This window comes from Cydia pomonella, chromosome 3 (assembly GCF_033807575.1).
Source record: "Cydia pomonella isolate Wapato2018A chromosome 3, ilCydPomo1, whole genome shotgun sequence".
NCBI lineage: Eukaryota > Metazoa > Arthropoda > Insecta > Lepidoptera > Tortricidae > Cydia > Cydia pomonella.
Window position 1 is genome coordinate 23,069,154 of NC_084705.1, and position 23,548 is coordinate 23,092,701.

At 37.2% G+C, this 23,548-nt stretch overlaps 1 protein-coding gene across 2 annotated transcripts in view; it reads right to left on the bottom strand.

The window, feature by feature from the left end:
* Window positions 1-23,087, bottom strand: part of LOC133516326 (soluble guanylate cyclase 89Db-like) — a 31,651-nt gene extending 8,564 nt beyond the window's left edge. The window contains exons 1-8 of one of the 2 annotated variants that reach the window (XM_061849214.1): window positions 22,955-23,087; window positions 12,198-12,275; window positions 10,906-11,609; window positions 8,391-8,584; window positions 7,617-7,741; window positions 1,421-1,552; window positions 487-588; window positions 187-353 (exon numbers count right to left, since the gene is read on the bottom strand). In XM_061849214.1, coding sequence (XP_061705198.1) covers window positions 187-353; window positions 487-588; window positions 1,421-1,552; window positions 7,617-7,741; window positions 8,391-8,584; window positions 10,906-11,609; window positions 12,198-12,275; window positions 22,955-22,996 — 1,544 coding nt within the window. In that variant the 5' untranslated portion in view covers window positions 22,997-23,087. Of the gene's footprint in view, window positions 1-186; window positions 354-486; window positions 589-1,420; window positions 1,553-7,616; window positions 7,742-8,390; window positions 8,585-10,905; window positions 11,610-12,197; window positions 12,276-16,804; window positions 16,941-22,954 lie in introns of those variants that run through there. The other variant, XM_061849213.1, reaches the window with a different exon arrangement.
* Window positions 23,088-23,548: the final 461 nt, after the last annotated feature.

The following is a 23,548-nucleotide window of genomic DNA, read 5'->3' on the forward strand; positions in this document are numbered from 1 at the left end:
AGCTAACAATTGTTTGAGTGGGCGTCAGCCTCTGTGTGTCTAAGTCTCAGATTCATATTCGGACATTTCGGAAAAAGATGCGGGAATTGATTTCTTCCAGGAATGGGTCTCCAGCTTTTGCGCTCTGTGAGCCGCGATGCGCAATTGCGCATTACTTGACATTGGCCGTCTTTGAAAATTACTTACATTGGGCTACACAAGAAGATGAGGGCATCGATCTCCTCGAGGAAGTAAATCGGCCCCTTGAGGAGGATAGCCTTCGCGCCCTGTGAACCACGACGCGCGTCGGCGGGGCATTTGCCTCGCCATCGCATCAGCTCCAACTCGAACATCACGGTTTGCATGCACACTACCTGAACAAACGGACCAAACTTTAAGTGTGTAGATAAAGGAACCCTACCTATTTCTTATGGACATTATTTGTTGGAATTCCATAGAAGAACTGCAATGTACCTACCTCACTGTAATAAAGTGGTCGTTACATACCTTGTCCCAAGTGAATGAAACTTTTGGTTTTCTCAGGCGTAGTATCTCTGAAATGGGTGATTTGACCATACTATTGTATGGGCCACCCCAGGCTGAAACGAGCTGAAACCGAAATTCATCATATCAAATGGTTATTTTTGCTGAACTGACATGAAATATTCGGTTCATATCTAATCCAGTAGCATTCCAGTCCAGTGATCGAAAACATTGGAGCATCCCAGGAGTGGCATCACTGGAATTAACTGAACCAGCACTGGAATATATACTCATTCGAGTTAGCATTCCAGGTCAGTAACTGGATTGACGGTCTACTTTTTGATTCCACCTCGTCCAATCCATGTTACCGCTTTAATAACTCTTAAATTATTGGAATTAATGTACCCAAACAATACTATCCAGTCTAGCACTGGTTTCGATCACTGGACTGGAATGCTACTGAAATAAATGCGAACCAGGCATAATGCCCCGTTCACATCTAATCCAGTAGTATCCCAGTAATTTTCATCATCTAGTGAATTTATGGAAAGTATTACAAAAAGACAATACATTTTCACTATTTAACGTTTAATCCAGCACTGGATCTACATAATATAATTCCAGTGACACTGGATTGAGCGAGCTGGAATCAAAAGTAGACCATCATTCTGTCACTGGACTGGAATTCTCCCTGGAATGATTATATTCCAGTGCCGGTTCACATTATTTCAGTAGCATTCCAGCGCTAGATTGGGTCACTGAACTAGTATGTCACTAGAATAGATGTGAACTGGGCATCACGCGAGGATTGATCAGACATTGTATTCAAGTTCATTTGTATAACCAATTTTTAGGTCAGGTTACAAAATATGTTTAAATTTAATATTCATTAAAGCCATAAATATCCTTGTGTGGCAGATCAGAAAAAGATTGAACAGAACAGTGCAACGGAATTTACCTTTTCGCCTGCTTTCATAATTTTCATCCTTCTATCCAGTAGTACTCCGAACGGAAAGAGCTGCAGAAGCAGGGCCACGGGCACGGGCGGCAGCGGGCACGGAAGCGACTTGCGGAGCATCAGTGATTGCACCTGCAATGTTTATTTAGGTACTTATTTCAAATTCGTCCTATATGACATGTATGTATACAGTATTGTGCGAGGACATTACAAACAAATATGATAGGTATAATTAATTCGCTATCGCTATGAATATTATGTGGTACCTTTTCCGAAAACTTCTACGTCACATTCTAAGATTGTATATTAAATAAGGATATGTATCGTATGTAAGAGAAATATTTCAAACACTCGGGGGATAGGCCAAGTTACCATTGCTTACTGCCAATCGAAACTTGGTTGAAAATAATTGCGTGACTTTTTGTTGCATCTGTCATCCGGATAGGTATATGTTACATAGGTACTTATACTTTTTATACTTTTCTAAAAATTCTAAGGCTCTGCAGTACTCTGCAGGTTTGGCTGTGTGACATTCTATCTGTCTCTAAATGAAGAAGTGATTGATAGTCCCCGACTTGCGTAAACCATATAGGTAATACCAAATGTAAACATAGTATGTAGCGAAAATATACGAACGATTCAGGAAATGACGTCTCAAGAGAATTATTTAGATAACAAACATACCTAATGCATTTTACGGTGTCTCGGAGCTCGGTAATATAAGGATGCTAATAAAGTTCAAGGCTTTCTCTGAATAATAGTGAGGCACCGCACCAACCATACTTAACAATACTGTACAATACAATAAATCGTTACAGGCCACATTAACACCCCATATGGAGCAAATAACGTCCTTTGTGATAAACGTAATTGGTCTGTGTAGACACTGTTCATAATATTGATTAGATATTTCTATATACCAAAATATATGTACCCTCCAGTCGCCTAGACGCCTGTACATATAACGGCCTTGAATTTTGAATCGTTATTATGACTAATCAAAATTGCATTTTTCTTGGCAAGTTGTGATTTGTGGGGGGCTACAGGTTGTCTCTAGTATTCCCCTACTACAAGAACTCATCATCATCTTTCCACGCAGGTGAAGTCGCGGGAAAAACTAAAGCTAGTTGCCTATGAAAATGAACATTTTATGTAGTCCAGGTTAGGTACCTACTCTGCAGAAATATCGAACTTATGATCAGACGAAACGCTATTTGTCTCTATGGCACTCATATGGTAGTCTGTCTGTATGTCCGATTAAATTTATTGTCTTATAATTATGTATATAAGAATTCAAGTCTTCGAGACCCTTTACATCTCTAAAGATAATTTAATGTACGTTTTTCAAATTATATTTTATCTCTGACACTTAGAATTTAAGTATTTGTTGATTGTATTTTTTTATCAAAGCTTTTTTTTTGTGTAACTCGACATAAAGAGACGTTTCTAATATTGCATTCATTCCATATTTGTAATTGTATTCTGTATTTTTTTTTGTATTGCTTGTAAAACATTGACATGTAATAGTGCCGCTATGGCCAATTTGCTGAATAAATGCAAAGAGCATATAATCACTACGTTTTAATAAATGTTTGATGTTTGAAGAGTAATAGAGGCGTTTCGTTTCGTTTTCTGCAAACGATTATCATCTTGGCTAGGCCCCCACGCACTCTTGATCAGCAGACATTTACTTATTAAATTAGTTATAGAAATTGAATTTAAAAATACCGACATCCATTTGTATTAAATTAAAATATTCATGCTCGTTTATGGATTAGTTGTAATTTGTGTTATTGGTAATATTTTGTTTGTTTCTCGTTTAAGTGATTTATAATCTTAGAGAAATAAATATATTTTAATTGAACTGACATTTTAGGATATTTAAGAGTACCTATCTAAAAAGTATACAGAGTTTAAAAGGGCTATTTGTTGGTTAAAATAAATATACCTATGATACCGACTTATTTTACCGTACCTAATGTGGTGCGTGAGGTGTGTTCGTGGAGTGGGTACAGTTTCTTACAAGTAACTGTCGAGCCGAATAACTTTCAAGTACCTAACTGAATTTATTAGCATCCAATTGTCACGGAGTTTGCAAAGAGTGTAATAAATAATAAGGGCAAGGGCAGCAGCCGGTGTACCCCTTACATTAAAAGGACCTCTACGTTCTAAAAATTCTAAGGGTTGGCTTCGACTCCGCGCAAGCCTCCCTATATATAAAAGACAGACATACCTATAAATTATAGTACCTATCTACGAACCAGCCACTAGTAAAAGTTTAGTCGAGAGGTTTCAAAACTAAATGAATGATATTGAGAAAACCACTCGGTAAATAACTCCTGTAGACTTAGTGTATAAATAGGCACACTAATACATTTCTCCATTTAGTTTGGTCTAAATACGAACCGCACTAAATTCGCCCAATAGCTTCGCGAGTGGCATAACAATGAGTTAATTTACATTCAAGTGCCTGCCGCCCAATTGAGACATTTGGAAAGGCTTTATATACGCTAATACGAACTCCTCGTGCCCTAGAAACCCTCCATAACTTGTTTACAGGCCAAAATATTGGTTACCTAAGTACCTAAATATTATTGGAAATCGATTTCAATAAAATTCAGCTAAGAAACGTGATAATAAAGCCTCGCAGCACGGGTCCCTTGTCAATCCTATTTTGATTAAATTTCAAAGGCACCGAGGATGTATGCAAGCTTTTACGTTGCCCATGTAATATTTGCATACGAATCTTACTGTAGCTGTAGGTTATGTATGTTTTTTTAGGTTTAAGATCATTTATTCTCATAAGAATTTACAATTCACTTATCGAGATGAATACAAAACAGTATGTTAAATTTTATTTTTTAGTAAGTATATTAAAGTTAGGTTTTGATTACATTTGATGTAAAAAAAACTAGCTAAAGGGTGTCCCGGAAGTAAAGAGACAACTTTTCAAAGTCTTACTGGCTGAAAATTTTATTAAAACAAAAGTAAAGTTTTGGTGTCATTGCTTCTACTGCTTATTCGTTTTTTCAAATTTAAGCATCGGAATATGAAGCACTTGCTAATAGGGTTTTACACAATTGCCTTTATTTTACGAGTCTCATATTAAAAAAGATATATTCAAACACTTTCTTCCAGGAAGAGCTAGACAAATAAAAAGACATTATGAAGAAACGGTTGAGATTAGTTTTAAGAAGGTTCTGGGAAGAAATAGGACAATCACGCTACCTCGAATCATTAACCGAGTTAAATCGATTTTTAATAAGACTCCGTTAACGTCCGTCACAGTGGCATCGGATAAATTAAAAGTATCAAAGCTGTCTGTCGCCAGAATGAAAAAGGAACGATCTAGGTTTAAAAACATATATGAACCAAATTACTTCCAGACATATAAAGGACCAAGAGAAACGTGCAAAAAGAGAGACGAAAAGTTTATAAAAGTTAACTGGAAAAAGTACTCGGCGTTTATTGACGTTTGTTGAACCAATGTTCCGGCGAACCCCAATGATGTTCATGAAGGCAATATTTCCATACAACTATTCATTAATTTCCATTCAGTCATATATATGTGACATAGAACCAAAAAAATGTATCAAAAGCCAATTTTTTGACAAAACATTTTGTATGGCCAAAGGCGTGGCTGCAAAATCGTGAAACGCCGTAAGATGACGGGCCACGAACAATTTAAGAAAAAAAATTTTTTAAGAGGTCGTGGGCGCAAAAGCGATATCAATCTAATAATTTAATTAATTTTCTACAAAAAATACAACCAAAATTATAACTTTTATAGTTTACCTGATATTACATTTTATGGAAATAAATTTGTCTCTTTACTTCAGGGACATCCCATTATAATAGATAATTTCCTTACGTGTGTGTCTGGTTTCTTTTATTGATCATATAAAAGCTTTTACACCTAACAATAGCTAAAGATTGTGCTAGCGAATACGGCGTACTCGTTTTGCTTCTATTTCACAAGTGGGAAATCGTAATAAAATATTCATACATATAAGATTGAAACGCACCAAACGGCGGCCTTGACAGCAGATATATTGTTAGCGTAGTTTTTTTACTAATCGAAGCAGGTGCCTAATTACATATTTTTTTAAACAATGTATTAAACTAAATACAACTTTGTTACAAGTTAATCACAGAAAACAAAATAGAGGTCAATTTCTCAATTCCTTTACGAGCTGGTGTGGTGAAAAAAAACTTTACTCATCTCACCTTTTGGGGTTATAATACCTAATAGTATACTCGTACTTAAGATAAAAAACTTTTTCAAAAAATAATAAAACGACTTCAAAAAGGATAAAATAAAATATTATCCTTTTTTAAGTATATGGGTTACCTGCAATTGATATGTTTTAAGTCGGTGCCAAGACAAATTTAAGCATACCATGATTTTGGTGCAATTCGATAAAGATGCGGCTATATAAGTATGTACAATACGTTGGATTGCCTTGCTACGACAGCAATGAACATACTTTATGTAGGTAGGTACCTAAGAACACACAGTCAAACCTTCTTAGCGCAGTCCGTACCATGTTTGTCGGTATATTGGTATAAATCCAATGCGTTTATTTGCCGTCGTAATTTTGAAAGAGCTATTTTACTAATTTTCGAACTGTCCATAGTACGCAAGTGTGGAATTGAGACTGAGTTATTTCCAGTCCCTTATCCAGAGAACTTCATTTCAAAATATAAAACAATTCAAGGACCGTCTTTAGGGCATAAACTTTTTACCTTCATGCCAAATTTCACCTAAATTGATTCAGATGTTTAGCCGTGAAAAGGTAACAAAGAGACAAATTTATTCCACGTTTATAATACCTATTACTACAGTTGTAATGTGATTTGTAGACATTAAGCTGATTATTTTTCACCGGTATTGTTACTATTTGGCTTGGCACCAACTTCAAACATATCAGTTGCAGGTAACGCATATACTTAAAAAGGATAATATTTTATTTTAACCTTTTTGATGTCGGTTTGCTTTTTTTTGTAAAAAGTTTTTATTTTTCCATTAGTTTTAAGGCATTTTTAAGAGTTAATGAGTGACGCGTGACGCATGAATGAAAAACACAATCATGTTTAACACTAAATTCGTTAATTTTAATAAATAATCAGGTTTTTCCTCGAGTCTGTCTGGAAAATCATTCCCGCCACTACTCTAAATCTAGCCTCCGCCTCGCCACTGACCCAATCCCTCAACCCTCCGATCACTCAACCTCACAGTATCAACCCCCGATCACTGAAACCCTTGACCCTGAACCGCCAAACCTCCAACCGCCATTCCCCGACCCCTCAACCCCAGACCATTTAACTCCTAATCCTAACCCCCAATTCCTCAACTTCCAATCCCCGACCACTCATCTCCTACCCCCGATTCCTGAACTCCCAACCCTTCAGTCCCCGACCCATCAACCCATCGCCCCCTCAGCCCCCTAACCTCTCAAACCCTGACTCGTAAACCCTCAACCCCTCAACCCCCAACTTCAGACCCCCGTCTACCTTCACCACCACCATCTATTGTACCTCACACACCTCTCACACCTACCACTCACCTCTTATTACCAACACTACCTACATCAAAAATCATAATTCTACCGCTTGTACAATGGGCTGTGCTCTGAAGAATTGTTCGACATGATGCCCACGGCTACTTTCTATCATCGCGCCGCCCGCCGTCGGCAGGGTGTTCATCCTCACACCTTAAAACCCAAATGGTCGCGCACCGTGCGGTTTAAGAGGAATTTCCTCCCGCGGACGCTCCGGCTGTGGAATAAGCTACCTGCCGAGGTTTTCCCGAGGGTCTATAGTATGAGGTTTATCGAAAATCATTGAAGTCGGTTAAATAAGACACTAATATTCTCTACCTATGCTCTACCGACAGGCATCTCTTGCCAAACTTTATGATGGGTAAAGGGTAACCAGATGCAAATTGTCATTTTTCGGCATTAAAATTGGGAATTACGAGATTGCAGAATGAAAATTCGCAAGTCGTCAAAATTAAGTAACCAGGAATGTGCTGTTTAAGTTTTAGGTACGTGGCCAAATTTCAAGGGTGAAAAATGGGAGCGTCCTGAAAAATTAAAATTTAAAACATATGGTCACCCTAGATGAGTATATCTATAAATAATTGTTCTTATATATATATTTATCTCCAATATTTGTTGATTTACTAGTAACTTACATAGTCACTATTGTCGAACTCGAGCCGCAGCACCGCCACATAGTAGCTTCCCTCCATGCTCTCTTTCATGATGGACACCTTCAGCTTCAACGAGAAAATGTCCTCGGCTATCTCATACAGTTGACCTGTCATAAATTTATTATTCTAATAAGGATTATTAGATTACTATTCTTATATGAATATTCCGTCTTATCAGCTTAGACTATGTATATGGAGAAGAGACAAAGCCAGTAAACGGAAAATCACAATATACGCGCGCTTCTCCGATAAGTTTCAAGCTTTTTTAGGGTTCCGTACACAAAGGGTAAACGGGACCCTATTACTAAGACTCCGCTGTCCGTCCGTCCGTCCGTCCGTCTGTCACCAGGCTGTAACTCATGAACCGTGATAGCTAGACAGTTGAAATTTTCACAGATGATGTATTTCTGTAGCCGCTATAACAACATAAAAACTAAAAAGTACGGAACCCTCGGTGGGCGAGTTCGACTCGCACTTGTCTGTTTTTTTTCAATGCCAGCTATCGGTGTTATCATAAGCAGATGCATCTCGCCGACTTCCGATTTGTATGCGACGTTTACGGTGTAACTAGTACTTTTAATCCTTACTGGAGTATGTTTGGGTCATTTCTAATTTTCCGTGTTGCGTTTGACATTATAAATCTAGACTAGATTTGGGAAATACGCTAACTGGCTGTTGGATCTTCAATTATTAAATTAAAATGTCCCATATGTACGAACCATTATACGTCTGTAAAAAAAAACGAGAAATAAATACCCATCAGATAGTGCGTGAAGCCGGTGCGCGTACTGCTGTAGACGAGCTCCGCGCCGTGGCGATGCGCGCGCGTGAGCTGCATGCTGGGCGAGCGCATGCGCGGGAATGTGAACTGCATGCGCTGGTGGATGTTGTCCACCGACTGCAGGAACGTGCAGAAGTAGCGTCCCGTCGCGCGGATCATTTGGTCGTACCTGGGACACATTATTTTGCGTATAATATGGGCATATTATATTGCGTTTGTATGAAAACCGCGCGCGAAAGATCTAGATGATAAATTTATTAATCTGTCGTCTACCAAACGGTAAAAAAAGCATCCCTTTATCTCCCGAGGCTGGAGATTACCGGCCAATTGTTTGTTACCCCCGTCATCGTGCTCCCCACCCGCGCGGTCCACTTCGGATTTTTTTATGCACGCGAGCTTATTCGCAGTCGAAAAGCAGCTTTATTTTGATTTAAATAAAACTACTTACGTAACAAATATGGGACGACGCGACAAAATACTGGACTGAGATCTCCGGTCGCGGTAGATAGGGAATACGTTTTTTCTGAAAATTTTGATAAATGTATTTGGCATTTCTTGGCCGGTAATATCCGCATTTGGTAGATGACTGGTTAAACCTTTTAGTCTGTGCGGAAAGAGTCGTAGATAATATGGTAACCACAATACATTCTATAACTCTTCCCTTTTAACACAGCCTCTGCCTATACGTTATTTAGTACTCATATTATCTATACTATACTTGGCTTGCCCGTTCAAATTGAGCAATAGGAATAACAGGAGGGCCAGCCAAGATGACAATTGGCTACTTGACTGTTTTTTGTAAATAATGTCAAACGATCTTGATTTTTTGTCTATATAGGACTCATGGTATTTAAGCAACACAATGATCAAAAATGAGAGTTAAAGTCTGATGCTCGCACTCGACGATTGAAACGCCTCTAAAAAAATGATAAGGTGATGTGACGTCACATCATATAAGTCTGTCCTAAATGTATGGAAGATCAAGGAAATTGCCATTTTGACCCTGAAATATTGCGTTTATGTGTATAGTTATTATACAATTTATTTTTCTAAAAAATAAATTGTATTTTTTTATAATCTCAATACATTTTTATAAATTCCACTTTTTTATAATGGATGGCTCATTTTCTATCCATTTAACTTAATTTTGTTATAATATTCCACATGTGTCAAGTAGCCAATTGTAGATCGACAAACGCCTAACGAAAAAAAGATATGTACGGGATGACAGTTGGTACGAAAATTCACGTGACTATTTCCACACATTATTTAAGTTTCGATTGGCGTTTTCTTTAACGATTGTCTAGGCTATGAGCTAGGCCCCCAGGCCAGCTTCTGGACAAATTAGGAAATTAACCCTTATTATTTTCGCTCCAATGACCCGAACGGCGGCGGGTGATCACGCTTGCACGTGTTACGTGCTCACTTTGATTAATGATTCGCAACGTTTCCTATAGCGTCAAAATACGCGGAGATGTTATCGATGACTGACACGTTATTGGAAAAATTTTCCTTAGGCCGGCAGATGCTTGGCCTAACAAAAACTTTGTCTTATACACTGCTTGATACATTTTACACTAAATAATACTCTTAAGAGGAAAGGGAACGGCCGCTTCTTCATACAAAGTAGTCCTCATTTTCCTCTCTGGATATTGACATTATGGAAAAGATTTTTTCATAATTTGATGGATATTAATCAAAGCTATGCCCGTACGTTTAACATTTTTCAATTTTTAGATTATTGTAAAAATTATGAGCAAAAAACAGCTTTCATATATTTTTTTTAATGTTCCTAATTCTTATAATAATTAAAAATTGTGTTGTCAATCAATTGTGTCATAATACTTTCAATAATGTTAATATCCAGAAAGGAAAATGAGGACTACGTTTGTATGAAAAGGCGATTTCGCGCGGGTCCTCCACTTTCGTCTTAAGAGCAATTCCTAGCTGAGCAACTTTTAAAATCTCGAATTTTTGAAGCTATGTTCCTGTTGCGCTGCGGTGGGCGGGAGTGCGTGCGTGCGATAAGGACATCGCATGCACGAAAAAACCCAAAAATCGAAGTTTCGCCCTCGGTTGTTTTGCTCCTCCAAAACGCAACCAATCATTATGAAATTTAGGAAACTGCAAGAGAAAGAAATAATCTATGCCGCTATGTTTTGATTTTTTGGATAGTTGTTGTCATATTTGTATATTGCGCTTTTTTAGCAGCCAATTCAATTGAGCCGTTTTTGAAATTTTCGAGGCGCTGTAAGTTTCTTCAAATATAATAATAATAAAAAAACATATGTAGCGGCACAGTTATTGATGATATTGATCTTATTTGAAAAAAACATTGTTAAAAATCCAGCGAGGAAACAGTCGAGAGCGTTTGTATGGAAAAATCACTACTAGGAATTCCTCTTAAGTGGAATGCGTAGGTACTTTTATTAAGTAGTAGGTACTATAGTACGTATAGTTAATAACAAACGTACCGTGTATTATACTTACTCATATTTACTGAAGAACTTCACAAAGCATCGCCCAAAGAAATGCATAACTTTTTCGGGTGTTCCAAACTTCTCCTTCATGCCGGGTAGCTGATTCTCGCGGATAAGGCCGAGGTTCATCCTCGCATTGGACTTCGCCACGCTGCCGCGACGCCGGTACCCATCCATAGCCAGAGTAACACTATTCTTCCTTATGGGTTTGGTCTTTTTTCCACTGTCAGATACTGGTGAGGTCGGTAACGAGTCACCAGATTCTTCTTTATCCTCAGGAGTAGTTTTAGAGGTCATTTCCGACGAGGTTGAAGGGACGCATGAGAAAGTCTTATTGTCTTCAAGTTTGAAACCTAAGCTCCTCCTGTTATACATAACGATTTCCTGGCAACTGTTAGTAACGTCTTTCAAATTAGTAAGATCTTCTTTTATATGAATTTTGTCCGTTGATGTGTGAGTTCTGATTTCTTCTTGAGAGTTGTATGCTTCTATTTCCTTTTTGGTGGCCGCAGTGAGAGCGTTGGTGGCTGTGAAGGGGCATTTGAAGTTTGGGTTCCTGTTGTCGTTATGAAGGGAGGCGCTGCGCCAGCTGGGCTTGGACTTAAGGGAGGGTTTCCGGGACGCCGGGCTGCCGGGCGCGGCGCAGGCTGGCTCCTCGCTCACCAGCCGAGCCAGGGCGCAGGCGAGACGTAACATCAAAGCATCTGGGTATTGCTAGAATACATAACCTGTATCATATAGTTGTCAAGATGTAGTGTATGTCTATTTTCCTACATGTGTAGTATGTATAAATTATTGTTAAAACCATAAGCTTTTGTTTACCAACACCTTAAACTGAACGGTATAATTATTTTTTCTTTTAATGTTTTGAATTTGTCATAAAAAGTAATTAATATCATTATTGTAACACGGACATTATGTTTAAATCCATCAAACAATTGAACATTATAATATATCAATGGTACATTTCGAATATCGATCATCCGAGATAGCACTTGCGTTTAGTAGCAGATGTATGAACTCCAGATGAACTCATACTCAACACTAATCAATATGTAAACAGGCCCTAAGGCAAGTGTGTACGCTCGTAGGGGCCTTAGTAGAATAAAAATAAAACATTAATTATCTTCAAATTGGAGTTAATACCGGTTTTTTGAGAATGTTACTTAATTTATGCTTAGAAATGCACCTTTGAAATTAAAGGACTTTAAAAAAAACACCGTGTTCCGTTCTAAGTTTACGGTGTTTCCGGACTAAGTTTTATCCGTGAGTGAATTCCTAAAGCAAATGTGTGTTTGGTACCTGAGTAGCGCTGAACACCGTGTTCCGCGCGCCGGCTTCCCGTAGGATGGTCTCCCATATCTCCTCTCCGCACTCTTGCTGGGGAACAAATACGATTCCGATTTGATGACAAAAACACCTTAGCTCCGTGGTGACACTGGTGACGCATCGAAAATAGTGTTCGTGTGGTTTTGCAAGGTAGGAAAATCAATAATCAACGGTTTTAAAAAACAAAGAGCTTATAGTAGATTGTTAACCAAGGGATGAAAGGCACCCATTTCTGTCGACGTAGTTTGGCCAACAGTCCGTGACTGAAATGATGTCTTTCACCCGATTTAAGCACTCTACTCTTTATTTCAAATACGAGAAAAAGAAAAAACACGGCTAAGTATAAACTTCAGTAGTATTTCTTGGAAAGTAAGTTGTAGGAAAAAATATCGTTAATTATGGAATGGGAAATTAATTATCAGAATGAAAATTGTACAAAAAACCCATTTAAAACCTAAATTTTAATTGCTTATCGTATAAAAAATAGAAAAAACGTACTTAGAAAGTACAGTGCTCTAGAGCAGAAACGTATTCTTTTCTGCATACTTTTTAGAACAAAAGGCAGCGACCCACTTTCAGAGCATGAGAAATGAAATATACATTTAACTATAGTAGTAGTTCAGTTTGTTTTCGTGAAAGCTTGGTAATCGAATATTCATAAAAAAAGCGGCCAAGTGCGAGTCGGACTCGCCCATGAAGGGTTCCGTACCATTTATGACGTATTAAAAAAACTACTTACTAGATCTGGTTCAAACCAATTTTCGGTGGAAGTTTGCATCATATATTTTTTTTTAGATTTTTCATTCTATTATTTTAGAAGTTACAGGGGGGGGGGGACACACTTTTTTTTCACTTTGGAAGTGTCTCTCGCGCAAACTATTCAGTTTAGAAAAAAATTATATTAGAAACATAAATATCATTTTTGAAGATCTATCCGTAGATACCCCACACGTATGGGTTTGATGAAAAAAAATTGTTTTTTTAATTTTTAAGACGTATTAAAAAAAAACTTCTTACTAGATCTCGTTCAAACCAATTTTCGGTGGAAGTTTGCATGGTAATGTATATCATATATTTTTTTAGATTTTTCATGCTGTAATTTTAGAAGTTACGGGGGGGGGGGGGGGGGGGGCACACATTTTTCCACTTTAGAGGTGTCTCTCGCGCAAACTATTCAGTTTAGAAAAAAATGATATTAGAAACCTCAATATAATTTTTAAATACCTATCGATAGATACCCCACACGTATGGGTTTGACGAAAAAAGTTTTTTTGAGTTTCAGTTCTAAGTATGGGGCACCCCCAAAATTTATTGTTTTTTTTTCTATTTTTGTGTAAACATCTTAATGCGGTTCATAGAATACATCTACTTACCAAGTTTGAACAGTATAGCTCTTATAGTTTCGGAAAAAAGTGGCTGTGACATAATCGGACAGACAGACGGACGTCGGACATGACGAATCTATAAGGGTTCCGTTTTTTGCCATTTGGCTACGGAACCCTAAAAATAGGAAAGCATTTAAAAAAAGAAATTGTGACAGGTAATACATATCGCGTAAACAAAAGCCACGTCACTATCAGTCAAAAAAAAACACTGGTGAATGCACCCGAATCGAATGGCACAACGACAACACATAGCTGCCTAAGATAAATTTTAGTGTTTTCCTGCCTAGGTGACCTATTAGTGGTTTAGCTTGGCATGGAATAGAGAGCACTATTTGGCAACAATTTGGACAGCGAAGGACGTGACACTCCAAAATTACGTGCGTATATTGAACTAAACAATAGACACATTATGCAACAATAATGCGATATGTAGTTGTAATTAGTTGATGCTATACTCGATTATTTTAATTGGTAATAACGGTATAGTTAGACACTCATAAAAAATAATCTTGAATATGATGCATTAACTTTGTGTGAAGGGCGTTGCCGCAATTTGAAATTATAAAATAAAGAATTTTTCATTTCTTATACTCTGTAAGTGAGTCATTGTTGTTCTACAAGGTGTGTAGAAATTGATACCTACTTATATGTTTCTGCACTAGAGCATTTTACATTTCAAATACGTTTTTTTATTTATTTCTACGATAAGCAATCAAAAATTGGTTTTAAATGGGTTTGTTGGTCGTTTTCGTTTTTATAGATAATGGTATGGAATTCGTGCGCGAGTCCGACTCACACTTCGCCGTTTTTTTAGTACATATGTATTTTACGTTCCCCGTGTTCAAAATGAAAAGTCTAGTGTTAAACTCGGGTGAAAATCACCATTTCAGTCTCGGAATATTGGCCACACTACCTCGACAGGAATGGGTGCCTTCCATCCCTTGGTTAACAATCTACTATTTGACGACTAGTCTGGCCTAGTGCGTAGTGACCCTGACTATGAAGCCGATTGTCCTGGGTTTGAATCCTAGCAAGGGCATTTATTTGTGTGTGAGCACTGATATTTGTTCCTGAGTTATGGATGTTTTCTATGTATTTAAGTATTCGTATATTATATACTTATATGGTTGTCTGAGTACTCACAACATAAGCCTTCTTGGGCTTGCCGTGATACTTAGTCAATTTGTGTAAGAATGTCCCTGTAACATTTTATTTATTTATTTATTAACTATAGAGCCTGCATCGGGCAATTCGGACATGCATCTAAAAGTACGTAAGAATAACGGTACCTATTTCAACGTTTTGGTAGGTTAAAGCTAAGTACCTATTTTTTTTTACTTGTCATAGTTTTTCATAAGTTGTCATTACAATAATGCACAAGATTTTTCTCTCAAATTTATTGAATCCCTTATACTCGTAAATATATAAAATAATTGTATGGGTCACCAGTAAGTAAGTATACTTACAAGACTTTTAATAGCTCTATCAAATTATTTTTAATCATTATTTATAAATAATTAGGACAATTATATATATGTGAATTATATAATGTATAATCTTAATTGTTTTTACATATAGATTCAACAACACAATTAACAAAGTGGGTGTGCCAGAGTATATCTACATAGATATGTACAACGAGCTGCAAAAGTGTATACCCACTTTTTCATTGAATTCCATTCAAAAAGTGGATAGGTAGGTATGCACTTTTACAACTGTGTGTACGATCATAAATATGTCAAAATCGTACCTAATTTTTAGGGTTCCGTACCCAAAGGGTCAAACGGGACCCTATTACTGAGACTTCGCTGTCCGTCCGTCCGTCCGTCTGTTACCAGGCTGTATCTCATGACCCGTGATAGCTAGACGCTATAGCTAGACAGTTGAAATTTTCACAGATGATGTATTTCTGTTGCCGCTATAACAACAAATAACAAAGATATTTTTTTTGCCGTTTTTATAAATAATGGTACGGAACCCTTCGTGCGCGAGTCCGACTCAAACTTGGCCGGTTTTTTAAGAATATCTGGGAAGTAATGTAAGTTACCTATACCAACAAGTGGGTGTAGGCGGCCGAGAAGCAATCTCGACATTTTACCCCCTTTCGTGAAGTGGGGGAGGGTAAGTTATATTTAGTTTAATTGACTTTGGTTAGCCTTCACCTTGAAGGAGACTTAAAAGGGCCATTACTAAATTTAATGTCTCCAATATAATGGTACAGTGTTTAGTTATATCTCTGAGTGAACATAGTGCTAAAAAGGCTAAATAAGACATTATGAAGTTAATATTCTGATATTTTGCAGTGTCCTGATTAGGCGATTAGTTCAGACATTTATTCACGGTGACTGTAAAATACTGACCAGTTCACCGGAGATGGAGTGAATACACTTTGGGGACACAATTTGTTACAACTCGCGAATAGTTCTTTTTTTCAAAGTAAACACCTCAAGTTACTTTGAGAGACGCGTATCGAATTAACCAAGCAACATTTTTGACGAGTCGACGGAGAGTACATGACTTGACAAGCAATGCCGGATTTAGAGGTCTGGAGGCCTCGGGCAATAAAGGAGTGGAGGCCCCCTGGCCCCAAATTTTTTCCAAATAAAATGGTAAATTTACCGAATTCTCTATTGTGGGGGGGGGGGGGGGGCTCTTTTGTGGAGGCCCGGGGCAGTAGCCCCGGTTGCCCTCCCCTAAATCCGGCCCTGTTGACAAGCCAATATTACAAGATTAATTAGTAGTAGTAGTAAAACAGTTTATTGTACAAAAATGAAAACAAAACAGGAAAAAATCACTCATTAGTACAAAGGCGTACTTATCCCTTTAAGGGATCTCTTCCAGTTAACCTTTATTAATTATTCTTCATCATCTACAAATAAATATTCTAACAAATTAAGTGTTATTTTAAGTAGGTATTTCTCTTTTTCTTATCATCAGCTTCATCACTGGGTACTTCTAATCCGGAATCCGGATACCCTACCTACACTTTGTATGGATTGGAATTATACGAATAATATTTGGACAATTGCAAGCTATAGCTCCCATTAGTTCAATCTGTTAGTCCAAACTGATAGTTTTAGCCTTTACACGGATCTTTAGTATATTGAACGTGTATTTAATGAACTTCGTTTTGTATAGGTTTTCAGCTCCACGTTAAGATCAGGAAGTACCCGTATCGTGTCAAATGTGTCTTACCACTATGAAGTGCTGCACGCTCTCCAGTAGCCACCCGTACATGGCGCTCTTCGAGGGCTCGGGGGCGCCGGTAGGCCTTATTTAAGAAGTCCGTTATTTACGCATGGGAGGAAAATTCGAAGTGAAAATAGTTATATAAAGTTAACTCACAACTGTCATAGCTGAATATATATATAAACCTTTTTTGATGTAAATAAAGCCTTTACATTAATTATCAATTGGATTGCTATTTAAAAATAGAATAACAAGAAGGGGTTCAGAATATCTAATAAAAAAATTAAAAAAAAAATTTTGCTTATTCTTTACAATATAGTAACTTTTATTTATAATTCATGAATTTATACACACCCTCCTGATGCTAGAAAGATAGTTTTTTTTTGTTTTAACGAATACAAATATAATTAAGATTTTAATCAGCATCGAATATTTACAACAGAACCAACCCAACAATAAGCAACGGTGACAAACTCAAGATGCCAAACTCAACCGTTTATATTAATGACATGGTGTACCTTTTTTTATTATTTAATAAACTGATCGGCGATTAGCCCTAGTCACATCTGATGGAAAGTAAAGACAGGGCCTAAGATGGAGCTCGCCGGTTCAGTAGTAGCCTAATCACACTTGCTTTAAAGAGACCGAGGTCATATCATAAAACGCACTACTACACTTCAAGTTACTAACTAGAACGCTAAGTTAGTTGGTTGCAACCACCCGTGTAGCCTGCGAGGCTCTCGCGCGGGCACTGCCGCCACGGTGCCCTATCATTCTGTGCTTAGCGCTTCCAATAAGCCTCCAATCCTTTTTTAGGACCTTAAGGTCCTTAAGTGACAATTTTGAGAGCTGTTTAACCGTTGTTTTTTAAAAATCACTAATAATTCGTAGTATAATCACATGTGAGGATATTACGGTTCGTTTTGCGGTTCTTGAGTAATAATGATTTCTTGTTCCTGCTCCATACATTTATTTAAAAAAAAATCGTAACACGACAATTTTCATTCTAAATCGTCTAAAATTCATAGATTACCATAACAATGCTGGGCAACATTTATTTCAATCATAAAAACATAACAATAACAACTTCGGTGTCTATGTCAATGAGAGTCGAATTTCAGCCCACAGTGCGACGCCCTTGACAGTATCTGTGGTAAGCCGTAATCTTTCTTGTCAAATAGGTATCTATAATTATTTTATTTTGAGTTGTATCTGCTAATTATTTAAAATCGTAAAATAGAAAACAAAATTATAAATGTGTAACCCGAGCACTTTGATATCAAACACCCCATAGACCCCTCACAAATTGTTACAGCTTAAGTTAATTATTACTTAAGTTATTGTCCATCAAACTATACTCTGATAATTCAGCTTAAAAACATCGACATGCCGGAACGTGCCCGTTGCCGTGTGTTCAAAGTTGAATGTAAGAACTTCGTTTCGCTCGCTCGTTCGATTATTACGACGTGATTTATATTCCCGACTGCCTCTGCGTTCATGTAAAGGATGCCTAGTAAAGCGGCCATCTCGAAATTCCCGCTCCTAGAACATAATTTTTTTTAGGGTAGACGAGACCCCGAGACACTTAACCCATTTCAAAAATTTATTCTGATTTCTTATCGCTCTGCCAAGAATGAAGACACATGAAACCAATAGTATAACTAGAATACTATAAATTACAACTACTTACTTATATAAGGAAATGATTACAAAAACACTTTTTTGAAAAGTCATAAATCAAATTAAGGACACAGAACCCTATAAATACTCCTTCTTACAATATACCCTTTCTCTGTGAGTCCGCCTCGCGGCAGACAGCTCAGTAATAACGAAATGCCTCCAGAATCAGAAGGCCTTGTTATTCGCATTTTCAGTCTATGCCTACAGGACCTGATATTTTTGAGAGCGGCTCGAGGTCAATCCACTGACGCACAATTAATGGATGCTCAATCTTTTAAAGATTGATATAGATAGATCCTAAAAAATAATAAACATGAAAATACCTTCCTGAATACACACGTTTGAAAGCAAATAGATAGACAGAATACTCTTTATTGGCACTTTACACCTCAGTAAAAGATACAGGTTAAAGAAAAACAAATGATTAGTCATAGAGGCAGACAACAGGCGGTCTTATCGCTAAAGAGCAAATCGCGCAATCGCAAATCCACCAAGACGAGCAAAGCGAAGCGCCCTTATACTTACCTACCTTTTCTCGAAGTGCTTCGTCGTTTTTAGGGTTCCGTAGCCACATGGCAAAAAACGGAACCTTTATAGATTCGTCATGTCCGTCTGTCTGTCCGGTTATGTCACAGCCACTTTTTTCCGAAACTATAAGAACAATACTCTTCAAACTTGGTAAGTAGATGTATTCTATGAACCGCTTTCAGATTTTCATACAAAAATAGAAAAAAAATTTTTTTGGGGGTTCCCCATACTTAGAACTGAAACTCAAATTTTTTTTTTTCATCAAACCCATACGTGGGATAGGTCTTCAAAAATGATATTGAGGTTTCTAATATCATTTTTATTCTAAACTGAATAGTTTGCGCGAGAGACACTTCCAAAGTGGTAAAATGTGTCCCCCCCCCCTGGAACTTCTAAAATAACAGAATGATAAAACTAAAAAAAATACATATATTTTTTTTAGTTTACCATGCAAACTTCCACGGAAAATTGGTTTGAACGAGATCTAGTAAGTAGTTTTTTTTTAATACGTCATAAATGGTACGGAACCCTTCATGGGCGAGTCCGACTCGCACTTGGCTGCTTTTTTTGAACCCGTATAACTTGGGTTTGGAGTAAACCAGATAATCAAAATTCTCGGGATATAATGTCAATAGTGGAATTATTAAGCATAAAAAAATTCCATTGCATAGCTCTCATACTTTAAATTTTATTCATATCTAAAAAAAACCCGATTTCGTCACTGACTCACTCACTTACTGATGATCATCAAAACACTTAGGGTACTTCCGTCCGTCCTTAAGTCCTAGGAAGCTGAAATTTGGTATTGTAGGATAGTATTAGTACATAAACAACAAAACAAAACTTGAAATTTTTAGCCCCTAAGGTGGTGAAAAGGGGGGTTGAATTTTGTATGGGGAATCATTAACCGCTTAACCGATTTAGTTGAATTTTGGTATGTAGATAGTTTTTGTAACGGGGAAGGATATAGAATAGTTTTCAATCGCAAAATCACCCCGTAAGGGCGAAAAGGAGGAGGAAATGGGCGTTAGGGGGAAAAAGGGGTTGAAGTTTGTATGAGAGATCAGTAAAAAAAAGCTGATTGTATAAAAGATGCCCCGAGATACGTATTTCGGGATTTTTAATAGTAAATCACCCCCAACCCCATAAATTAGGGGATGGAAGATTGTTATAAACGACATATAAAAAGAAGTGAAATCCCACCATGTAAACCTTTTTGATCCTACCGAAAACATTTTCATGTAAAATGTAGCAAAGACGAGACAATAAGGCTTGCACTGTCAAAAAGTTATCAGATCTCTTGTAGAGCCAACCTTTTAACTCTACAAGCTCTAACTTCACAAACTCTACTCCTTAGTCAAAATATGTGGCTTGACTGTTTCGTTACTACAAGAAGTATTGTATAATAAAAAATAATGAATAGTGAATACATTTTTCACCATACCCCATGTGTCGGTAGCGAAACGGAGAAGCCATATATGTTGACTAAGGTATAGAGTTTGTGAAGTTAGGGCTTGTAGAGTTAGAAGCTTGGCTCTACAAGAGATCTGATAACTTTTTGACAGTGCAAGCCTAATGGTCTCATCTTGGCTACATTTGGATTATCATTGTCTCAAGCAGGCCGATTTTGTGTATAACATGTTAATACACCAGTACAGGAGTAATCTCCACGAATATCTAATGAATTACGTAGCTATATCTCATAAAAAGCCACAAACGCAAGTGAACGAAATTATTAAGTAATAAAATTTCTGTTTTGAGTTTTTATTGGTTACATTACATACTTATCGTATGATAAAACGATAATATTTTTTAGGGTAGGATAGGAACCATTATGGTTTTGCCATGTCCGTCTGACTGTCTGTCCGTTTGTCCCTACGCGATTTTCTAGCATCTTTATTTTCTAGTAGTAACGATCTACCTATAAGATTATTAGTTAAAATTAATAGGATAAGACAAACGACGATAATGATTTGAGCATCGAAGGAAACTATAGACCACAGAATATTAAAGTAGTTTTTTCCTAGCGCACATCATTTTGTAATTAACTTAGATTTCCCCAGTTCAATAAATAATTGATCCTTCCCGGCAGAATCGAAATTTTAAGGAAACAGTTAACAAGCCTACATATTTTGCGCAAGTGGGTGACTAAATGAACACTGATAACATCACAACATCGCACTAAAATGCGCACGCATGGTTTCTCTTTAAATTTAGGTCTGTGGTATAAATCTACGAGACCGGTAAGATATAATAAATGGCGCCTAGGGGCGACGGTTTTGACAACAAGTGGGTAATTGATACCATCGCGTGCTCGTGATTTACTGATCTATTTTAAAGAGTGTGTGTTATACAATATAAATTTACAGTATACTTAACAGCGGCTGTAAGCGTGGTTGTATAACTTGTGGTAATAACTCGCTTTTATCGTTTACTGGAATGATATTATAGGAGCAGCCAGGGCGCTAACAAATATTTGAACACGCCTCTCTTGTCAAGGCGTTAAAGTACGTGTTCAGATATTTGTGAACACCTTGGCCGCTCCGATATGTCTGATGGCGACTGTACATTTTATTTAATGCACATATAAATACAAATAAATCAACTCGAGATAAAATAGTATCATGTAATTATTAATACGTATACCCATTACCGTGCAGTCCGTTAGTACTTCAGTCATATAAATAAATGTTAAGTCTCATAGCGACAGTGAAGTCATCAAGCCGGAGAATGCGTTGAGTTGGTTCGGTGAAACGCATTGGGGCCAATTGGCCATGCGCCCTTCGAAGGACGCGGCTCTATTGCCTATTCGGGTTATTGCCATCGTGCTGAATTGGGTTGCAGTATGTTGATACCTTACGGCATTCATTTGAGTCAAGAGTATGAGTCGTTCTAGTACTTATTCATTGTCATTAAGCATTAAAGTACTTAACGTACGTTAGAAACCTGTGCTGGTGAAACTATAATTCAATTAGTACGGCTTGATCGTTAAAGTTGACCTGGTATAATTTTATGTCAATTTAATCCGTGGAGTTATGGATTCTAATCTAGGTAGCTTTGATGAAACTCAAGTTTCGCAGGTGCAAATTCTGGTACCGCGAAAATCGAAGTTCGTCAATTGCGGGCATTTTTCTCTGTCACTCTAATTAGGTCTTAGTGAGAGTAAAAGAGAAAGATCCCTGCAATTTGTGAATTTCAATTTTCGCGGTAGTTCTACATATTGTATTAAAAGTGTTGCCATTATAACATATATTCTGTTTTTTTATCCCGTAGACTAAAATGACATTTCATGTGGTGCTAAGAAATGTCATGTCTTACATATGAAACGTCATTTTAGTCTACGGAATAAAAAAACAGACCTTAGACATAGCTTTTTTATATGATAATTGGGTATATAGCTTATTACCTTGTTTGCTTTAAAATCATAGAGTATGTACAATTAAATTGAATAAGTAGTACACCACATAATAAATACCATGTTACTAGACTGAGCACACACGTAAAAAATTAAATATTAATAATAATAATTCAGCCTATATACGTCCCACTGCTGGGCATAGGCTTCCTCTCATGTGCGAGAGGGCTCGGGCTATAGTCCCCACGCTAGCCCAATGCGGATTCACCGAAAAGCTAGTGGTAAATATCAAATGATATTTCGTACATAAGTTCCGAAAAACTCATTGGTACGAGCCAGGATTTGAACTCGCGACCTCCGGATTGAAAGTCGGACGTCATATCCACCATATGAATATCATATGAATGTCATATATGTCGTAAAAAATTAAAGGGCGAAAAATTAAATAATTGAAAAAACCATCAAACCATTTCGACTATCTCGGTTGACCATTATAAATAGACACAAGATAAGAAAGCTTTCTTGAACTTTACTCAGTAAACGTTGTATTTAAATACAGTAATTTAGAATAGTAGGTAGCGTTTTCGACTTACCGAAACAAAATAGCGTATATTCTCCAAAAGAATCCCGTACATGGCTGACGCTTTCACCGAGTCTCGAATTAATGAAATACTGAGACCTGTGTCACGTGCGGCGGCAAAGCTGGCAAAGGTCGTACTGCATTCTACTGCCCTACCCGCAATATTGACACTTTATCTGTACACGTTGACCCTTTAATTAACTTAATTAACCAAAGTGACACTTTGAGTAATAGAAGGAAACACAAACTACAAAAGTTTCAATTGGTAGATCGATTAGATTAGACAGAGGGTTACTTAAAAGATTACTTTTAGTTGGAAAACGTAAACAATTTCAGCCATTTGTTTTCTACCCCTAATAGGTGGTGGATTTTGGCTTAAGCTTTCTACGTGCCAAGTTTCATCAACAGCCGTTTGATAGTTTTGCCGTGAAAAGGTTACTTATAGAAATACAAGAGTAATTTCGCTGTATTAGTATGGGTATCAGGGAAACTGTGGGTAAGGATCACAACTGCATATGATGACGTATTAAGTATAGGTACTTACATAAAAAATACCTACTGAAACTACTTGGCTTAAATAAAACACTGAAATTAAGTAGTTTGGGCT